This window comes from Bombina bombina, chromosome 4, assembly GCF_027579735.1.
Source record: "Bombina bombina isolate aBomBom1 chromosome 4, aBomBom1.pri, whole genome shotgun sequence".
Lineage (NCBI taxonomy): Eukaryota > Metazoa > Chordata > Amphibia > Anura > Bombinatoridae > Bombina > Bombina bombina.
In genome coordinates, this window is record NC_069502.1 from 902,896,039 (window position 1) to 902,905,833 (window position 9,795).

Genomic DNA, 9,795 nt, shown 5'->3' on the forward strand with positions numbered 1-9,795 from the left:
ACTTCACATTAATGCATTGCGTTTGCATTAGACTTGACCTTCACTTTAAAAACAGCATGGGTATGTATTTGCAGTGATTTCCAATAAACATTATCATGACAGTGTTATCTCTTCCCTATCAGATGCAGATGATATGTGTTCTGTACTTTTCTGAAAACTAATAATATTCCTCATTAAAACATGCCACTGGGTTTTCATTTAAAAAAGTGTATAATTGTCGCGAGCGTGTTGCTCGTCATTTCTTTTTTATATTTATTTATTTATGAAAAATGTTTTTTTTTTAAAAAAAAGCATTTATTTATTATTTGTTGCAGATGCTTTTTTGATCCTTTGTGATGTTTGATAGCTAATGAGAGTTTGCAAACAGCAGTCGAAAAACCTCTATTCCACTTCAGAAGTGGCACAGATAAATTACCTGGAACTTGTACTTCCAGGGTGATTAATGGGTTCTCTTGTGCAGTTGATTGTGCAAAAGCAGGTTGCAGGGCCAAACAAGCATTGGATTGTGCTATAATCAATGCTGCCTGCTCATGCAAACGAGGATAGATAAGTTCCCTAGCTGGGGACATTTTCCACCCGCTATTTAATAATTTGAGCCCTATAACTGAAATTCAGCTTTCAGGAAAATGTTGACGTTATCCGCTCCCTCTTGTCATTGACATTTGCAAGATTATAGTTTTACTTTAGTAATTTCTTCTTGCACTCCATTCTGTTGGAAGTCCTGACCTTATCTGAAAAGCATTCAGAATAAGAACACAATTGTTTCACCCAGAATAAGCAGATAATTTATCACTTCTCTTGAAAGTTCAGTTTAATAAAGACATTTGAAGCAAGAAATTAAATAAATACTAATACATAAAAAGAAATGTACACAACTGTTCATTGGTAAACAAATGTGCATTTAAGTTCGGAAAAAATGTGTAGATAGCCCCCCATAGCACCATTCATGCTTCTAAGGGTATGTGAAATACATTGATGTGTATTTCAAGACTAATAATACTTCCCTTTATTACTGACATAATAAACACTTTGAATGATATAAAAATAGGTTTGTTACTTATTGTGAACTTTTTTTGTACAAAACATTGCTTATATTCAACATAGATAAAATTCCATTCAATTGAATAAGGCTGACAACATACATCATGTGACAAAATTAGACTGGCTGAATTCCATAGGTTAACAATCTGCATTAAAAGAACACTTAAGTCAAAATTAAACTTTCATGATTCAGATAGAGCACACAATTTAAAAAAAAAAAAAACTTCTAATTTACTTCCATTATCTAAATGGGCACACATTTTTTTATGCACACTTTCTGAGGCACCAGATCCTACTGAGCATGTGTTCACAGAATGTATATATGTGCATTTTTATATTGTCTGATGGCTGATATTGGCTGATCCTGGAGGAGGGAGGATTTAACTTACTTTAAAATTTGTGAGAAAAAAAATCTACTACTCATTTAAAATAAAAAAACAGTGCCTTTGCATAATCTTTTTATTATGAATTTGTTTATAATGCAGTTTTACTGTGTTTACGGGTCCTTTAAAGGGAAATTACTCTGCTTGTTTATAGCTGCGGATATGTATATTACTTAACTACTTAATACACATGCTTAAGAATATTTTTTTTAAATTAATATTTCAATGTAAAACAAAAGATTAAATAAGTATTATCACACAGCAATAAACCTTTTGTAATTTTACTGTTTTGGGATTTTTTGTTGTAAATATTAGGATGTCATTCACTTAAAAGATGAAGCAGCGTATGCTAAAAATGCTTGTCCAATGATAAATACCGACAACGTATGCTGTCGGCATTTATCGATGTGGGGCGGACATTAATAAATCGGCCCCATTAAGTGGAGTTTAATTCATTTTCTCTACAGCTTTAGTTAATTTCAGATTTGTTCATTCTCAAATGTAAAATATTTACAATGAAATGTGTCTTTTGTTCTCTTTATATAAAAAGTGTATTCCTAACAGTATTACATTCATTTGTATAATTACTAACACATATGCTTAGCACAAATAAATATTCCTGCAGAAGAATTGCAGAGGTATTTTACAAACAGTCCATTCTCAGAACTGAGGACTGGTTAAATATCACCAGAAAACTGGAAATAAGCTACTGTAAGTTGTAACATCAATGTTACTGATTGTTTATGAAACCTAACCGCCTGTACAGGATCTCAAAAATCTCAGCTACACAGAGTATAATTGTAATCACAGTAAAAGTATACATAGCGATGAGGAAAATGGTTTTCTCAAAATGCTCAGGAACCATGCATCTAGTAAAATTATATTTCTTATCTAAGGATGCTGCGTCACATTTGAAAATTGGATTGACTTGAAAACCAAAAAGATGACTTTGTAGCCAAAAGGCTATCACTTCCAAGGTAATCCTTAACAGCACAGATATAATATAAAAGACAGTATAAACAGGTCTTTGGAGAATGTCTTCTTGATCAATGCTCTTGCAAGCAGCGTAGAGATGAAAAACTGCTCCTGGAACCAGAACTGTAACAAGTTGTAGTGCCCAAAATACCTGGAATACAAATTAATTTTAATTTAATAAAATAGAGAAGGGTTTCTGTCAAACAGGTAAATACATCATAAGGCAAGTTGGGTAGAGAAATGTATATGGTAAATATTGGATGGTAGGTCTGACATTTTGTAGGTGCCTGATAAAATAGTCTTATAAAAGACAAAACCAAAAATTAGTTTGAAAGCTGCATAGGTTACCAAAATATAAACTTAAAGGGACAGTCTAGTCAAAATTAAACTTTCATGATTCAGATAGGGCGTGCTATTTTCCAATTTACTTTTTTCACCAAACTTGCTTTGTTTTTTGGTATTCTTTGTTGAAAGCTAAACCTTAGATATGCTCATATGCTAATTTCTACGCCCTTGAAGTATGCCTCTTATCTCAGTGTATTTTGACAGTTTTTCACTACTAGACAGCGCTAGTTCATATGTGCCATATAGCTAACAATGTGTTCACTCCCATGGAGTTATTTATTAGCCAGCACTGATTAGTTAAAATGCAAGTCTGTTAAAATAATTGAAATAAGGGGGCAGTCTGCAGAGGTTTAGATACAAGGTAATCACAGAGGTAACATGTATATTAATATGTGTTAGTTATGCAAAACTGATGAATTAGTAATAAAGGTATTATCTATCTTTTTTTAAACAATAACAATTCTGGAGAACCCTGTCCCTTTAATTCAGTATTTCTAATTGGAACTAATTGTTTAATATTGATTCATTATTAAAGGAGCATTAAAGAGTTGTCAAGAGGGGTTAGTGTCCCCATATGAATTTTGAAATATCACTAGCCTCCCAGGTAGCTACTGTGTTCATTTATATGTAGGTATGCAAGGCTTGTTAATCATCTGACCGGGGTGACTGTTGTCAGAAATATTTTACAGGCAACAATCTTAACTAATGTTAGGAAATGTTTTAAGTTATTTTATTTTATACTTTCATTTTTAACAGAATACTTTGATTCAACATAAATTAAAGGATATACAGTAATAGATTACATTTCATATAGATTATTCATATGTGTACATGCTTAAAATAATCTAAGGGCCCCATGTGCGTAATGTCAAGCGGACAAGCTTCTCAACTGGCTGCCCTTATGTATCATTACACACTCAAGTGACCATGTAATGCCGACCCTTTGGGACTGTCAATCACTGAGAGCGTGTAAGCGAGCTAGCTCTCTGGGATTTCCCCTCACCACCTCAGAGGTGGCGTAGCGTGTAAGAAGCAGCGCTCTAATGACCGCGGCTTCTTACATTGCGGGAATCAGGCACACATATGCAAACCTGCCCCACAAGGGCTCTGGAGATGCTCTCACTGGTTAGTACATTGAGCCTTAAAAGTTGAAAACTTCATAGTGAGTTTTTATTGTAAAGAAAGTGCTCAAATAGATGAAAATCTTTATTATCCTTTATTAAAAAAAAAAGACATAATCTGTGTATGATATATTATAAAGATGTTGTATTTTTCCGTAGTTGTAGCAAAGCAATACAACTTTAAAAGCTTATTGATTATTATTACGTATCCTACAGGCTTATACATGCTCTCACTTGATAATGGGTAAACAGTATATGACTAGCTTTTGTGGTTCATGTATTTGGGAAATATAGTAGAGCTTTAGTATATTTTAGGTAACCATGAGTCTTTTTTGTGTGTTGAGTGCAAATAAATGTGATTAATGCATTACAAGACATTTTTTCACAATTTGTTAGTAAATTGCTTCTATTTAAAAACACATCCTAATCACAATGGTTTGGTCCACCCCCCTTTACAGTATATGCTTATTGAAGTCCTATTCCTTTTTTTATGTGAATGTGTAATGTTATATATATCACTCTTTACCTACAACAAAACCGTAGGAAACGCTTATTTATTCAATAATAATACTAATATAAATGCCTAGGTTTATTTTGTGTAGTTTAGTATAAGAAAATTTGGCATTTTATTTCACACCTAATTTCCTTCTGCAAAAATAAGATGGGTTAATTACACAGCTGCATATTAAACATTTCCCAGGTTTATAGTATAATAACATCTGCTCAGATGATTTTGGAAATAACATTTATTAAATAGTCACATGAATTTTGTCATAAACAACAGACGTATAAAACCATTGCACAAAATAAACTATAATATTTAAAGGGACAGTCTGCACCAGAATTTTTATTGTTTTAAAAGATAGATAATCCCTTTAATACCCATTCCCCAGTTTTGCATAACCAACACAGTTATATTAATATACTTTTTACCTCTGTGATTATCTTGTATCTAAGCCTCTGCAAACTGCCCCTTTTTTCAGTTCTTTTGACAGACTTGCAGTCTAGCCAATCAGTGCCTGCTCCCAGATAACTTCTCGTGCACAAGCACAGTGTTATCTATATGAAATACGTGAACTAACACCCTCTAGTGGTGAAAAACTGTTAAAATGCAATCTGAAAGAGGTGGGCTTCAAGGTCTAAGAAATTAGCATATGAACCTCCTAGGTTAAGCTTTCAACTAAGAATACCAAGAGAACAAAGCAAAATTGGTGATAAAAGTAAATTGGAAAATTGTTTAAAATTACATGCTCTATCTGAATCATGAAAGTTTTTTTTGGCCTACACTGTCCCTTTAGCTTCCTATTTATGTATTTATTTTCAAGTCCTAGAGTAATAACTGAAAATGTAAGTCGTACAGTAAATGTTTATGGAAAGCTTCCCTTCATCACTTATCTAATCCAGTGGGTCTGACATTGTGCCTTGGAATTGCAGGCATACAAAAATGATAGTAAAGGAATTAACAGTTAACAGTGATTTTAAAATTAACAAACACACATACAGTTATGAATACATAGTAACGTGACAAACTTTATGATCAAATGCTCTTTAAAGGGACAGTCTAGTCAAAATTAAACTTTCATTATTCAGATAGGACATGTAATTTTAATCAACTTTCCAATTTACTTTTATCATCAAATTTGCATTTTTCTCTTAGTATTCTTAGTTGAAACTAAACCTAGGCAGACTCATATGCTAATTTCTAAACTCTTGGGGGCTGCCTCTTATCACAGGCTTTTTAAATTCCTTTTCAACACAAAGAAACTAAAAGTACACATGGGCCATATAGATAACACTGTGTACAGGCACAGGAAGTTATTTAGGATCTAGCCCAACACAATGATAACTGCAAGACAATAGATCATAAACAGTCACAGTCATGTGATCAGGGGGCTGGAAGAAGGTTCTTAGATACAAGGCAATCACAGAGGTAAAAAGTATATTTATATAACAGTGTTGGTTGTGCAAAACTGGGGAATGGCTAATAAAGGGATTTTCTATCTTTTAAAACAATAACAATTCAATGGTAGACTGTCCCTTTAACAACACTTCTATAACAAGAATAGTAATAAAACATTAAAAAAAGAAATGCATCTATGTATATGTTATAGATATGCAAATATAATGGTGTACCAATACGTCAGATTAAGTAGCATAGTTGTGTGTATGTGTATGTTTTATGTGTGTGTGTGTGTATGTTTTATGTGTGTGTGTATGTGTATGTTTTATGTGTGTGTGTGTGTATGTTTTATGTGTGTGTGTATGTGTATGTTTTATGTGTGTGTGTGTGTGTGTGTGTATGTTTTATGTGTGTGTGTGTGTAGACATACTTTGGACCACTTAATGCTTAAGAATTCACCTTTGACATGAAGGTTGACTACTCTAGGTATAGTCTGAAAAACAAAACATTTTTTTATCCTACCCATCATAAGGGTAGCATGCAACAGGGATAACTCTAAGTAGACTTAAAAGGATATTAAGCAAAAAAAAAATATTTTGTGGTTCACACAGAGCATACAATTTAATAATGCTATTATCAAATTTGCTTAGTCCCCATGATATTCTATGTTGAAGAGATACCTAGGTAGGCATCTGGATCACTAAGATCCAGGAAATAGTGCTGCAATCGCATACACTATCTGAATTATGAAAGGAAAACAAAATTGGGTTTCATATCCCTTTAAGCATGTCAGTTGTTCATAAAAGTGAAATTGATTATGGGGGAAAAAAAACAATAAATTCAGCAACTAAATATAGTTGAGACCTTTGAGCTATGATGATCTATGTTTTCTCCTAAAAGAATCAAATTAACATCATAATGACAGGCACATTTGCACCTTTTAATATACATTTTATAAAGTTGTATATTTCTATTGCAATGCCAACTATCTTTACATGTTGGTTAATTTTTGCTATAAAATTATTATGAACCCTTAATCTATAATTCTTGGGAATCCATCTTAACTTTAGTAATTTATCTTGAAAATTAATGTCTTGAATAATTTAAGGTTAAACAGCCTTTAATAATTTGAGTTATATAAAAAAAAATTATTTGAGATTTGTCAGGCATATATCTTAAGTCCTTCATATGTAGGCTGACCATATTGCCGCTTTAAAAAGGGACACATATGAAAAATACATATGTCAGGGCTGTTTAAAGAAATGATTTGTATAAGAACCCTGACATATGTGTTCCTTCTTAAAGCGGCAATATGGTCAGCCTATTCATATGACTTGATATCAGCAAGTCCAACCCATACAAAAATAAGGCTTAAAATATTATATTCTTACAATGAAATAAACATTTTTACAGGTTTGGCTAGCCTATTGGCTGACTAACTTACTTAAAGCAAAAATTTAATAAAATATCTTCCAGAAAACACAAAGACCAAACACTGCCTACCTTACAAAACAAATTATTTCAAGTTAATTTGTAATAGACAAATATATAACACAGAAAGAATGTGGCGCAAACAAGATACGCTGGTTTGGAAAAAAAAATGTGTGTAAGTCAATGTGTATATAACAGTGTAATCCACTTAAATTTAGTGATAAAATGCCTTAACCTAAAGAGTGCTTAGGTGCTTGTGCTAAAGTGTAAATATAAAACAGACCTAATTGGTAAACACATTTCAGCTAACCAGAATGTTATATTGTCTGTTTAGCCCTAATTAAATAATAAAATAGGAAAACAATACTGTAATTATTAGTACTTACTGTAGTATTTTGTCTCCCAATGAGAACTTTTTTATTTTAGTTAAAATAATAGTTCTAATTCTCACAAAACATGCACAACCCAAATAACTGATAGTATCTGGGTTAGTTCACTTTTGTGTATTTTAGAAGTGTTTAAAAAGTCAGGACTTTTGTTGTGAATGTAGGTAGTTTAAGGAAACATCTCTATAGGAAGCTTTTCCCGTCAACTACTGTAAACAAACATTTTTCCTGCGAGTCAGGATTGAAAATTGCACGGTTTCTGCCCCAAAACATATATAATTATATATGGTGGTGAAGTGATTGCGTGTAAAATTAGGTTAAAGGAAATTAAAAGTGTGCATATAAAATAGCACTTTTCAAACATATTAAATATTTTAAAATGGATATTAAAACTAAAATGTCTGTGCAACCAAACCTTAGGGACACATTCACTTGGCCAGAATGAAATATTCCTTCTGCAGCTATGTTGCTAGACAGTGACACACCGCCACCAGCATAAAAAAGCAACAATTTTCAATTAGCAGGTTAACACCTTTTTAAAATAGTGTAATGCATTCTATAAAGCCAGCTATATTGTATTGCATTAAGATGCAATCAAACTAGTGTTTTAGTAAAATTTGCTGAAGGAAGCATTGATTCATTTCAGTCTTTTATCACATAGTATGGTTTGGATGCTATCAACTCTCTGTTCTTGGCAATCTCTCAGATTCATTCAAAGAAGCATTTCCATACAAGAATCATATTTACAAATATATAAAGATCTTCCTATTAAAAAAATTAATACATATTTCACCATTAGTTTTTTGAACAGCGTTGTACAAAGGAAGTATTCTCTTTAGTGAGGAAAACCTTTTTTATATTGTAAAACATTATGTTATAAATATTATATCATAGTGCACGGAATTTGTATAATATTATAGGAATTGGAGAGGTTTCTCCCACTTTACTGGATGTAGTGACAAATATGATAATATAAGCAGACTAAAGTCTCTTTTTAGTGAATATATACATTAGAATTTGTAATGTAAAGGGTTGCATTTTTTATTTATTTATTTTTGAACTAATCAACTCTGTTCTTTTAATTTACCTGAGGCGTTATTGGCCGAAACTGATTGTAACAGAAAAGATTGACCTCCCGCTTGTCTGGATCACAGCTAAAATGCAAGGCTTCATTTCCATACACTGCAAAACCAAGGACGCCAAGGAAAAACATTCGCACAGAGCCGAAGAAAAGAGTGTGGAACTGCCCGATTACCGTGGGAGGTCTGAGCTGGAAGATAAGTGAAGAGCAATTCTATTAGTCAATGCACTATCTATTGTAGCTTGCTACTATCCCTTTAAATAAATAAAAACACACCTTGCGTACATTACACATATAGCAAGCCAACAATTAATTACATGGCAAGAGGTATTGTTTTGTATCTATTGAATATAAATATAAATACAACTAGAATATACATGCACCATGTGTGTGTTTCATTGAAAGAAGCTAAATAATTTAGCCTTTTTTTATACTACAGAATTCTCTACCATTTACTATAGCTTTGTTGAAGCTAATGTTTATTGTATTGGTGAGCTGTCAGCAATGCTAAAAAACAGAATGCTAGAGTTCCTATTGTTAGGCACCTTACAGTCAATGGAAAATACTGGATATACTGCACTAAATAAATAACAGGGAACAATAGCAATTCAGCTACATATAATGATGCACAGAAAGTTACATTTTTACCAGTGTAGCTAAAGTTATTTCTCTGGTATAACTAGAAAGCCATAGCAATATTTTATAAATGCTGAGGAAAATGCAAACTGTTAATTTACTGTTCTACTCCTGTACATGAATCACAGCTCTTAACCCCTCTTTAGCCAGAGAAGGTTGCAGTATTTTGCCATTTAGAGTGATGCACTCGATTCTCGCAGTCAAAGGGTTAATGTGGGCAGCTCATACATCACATCATACTCACACATCCTTCATAGAAGTTCTTGATATAATTTAAAGACATCTCTTGGAAGACGTTAGCTTGGTATAATTCTGAAGTAATTCATATCTCTCATGGCCAATTTACTGTCACCAGACCCAGTCTGGCGTTATTGCTCTTTCATGACCCTTGCTGCAACTGCACATTTCTCTTTTATCTCTGTGGCCCCAATCATCTTACTCTCTTCAGACAAAAAAAAGCAAAACAAAGCATAGTACATGTGGTCGGTTCTGTAAT

General features: G+C 32.6%; 1 protein-coding gene across 1 annotated transcript; it reads right to left on the bottom strand.

Annotated features, from left to right (window-relative positions):
• Positions 1-2,154: 2,154 nt before the first annotated feature.
• GJE1 (gap junction protein epsilon 1) lies at positions 2,155-9,582 on the bottom strand. The gene is made up of 3 exons (XM_053709274.1): positions 9,544-9,582; positions 8,670-8,852; positions 2,155-2,550 (listed from the first exon to the last, which is right to left on the bottom strand). Exons 1-3 carry the CDS (start codon positions 9,580-9,582, stop codon positions 2,155-2,157), a joined length of 618 nt encoding a protein of 205 aa, XP_053565249.1.
• Between the last annotated feature and the right edge of the window lie 213 nt (positions 9,583-9,795).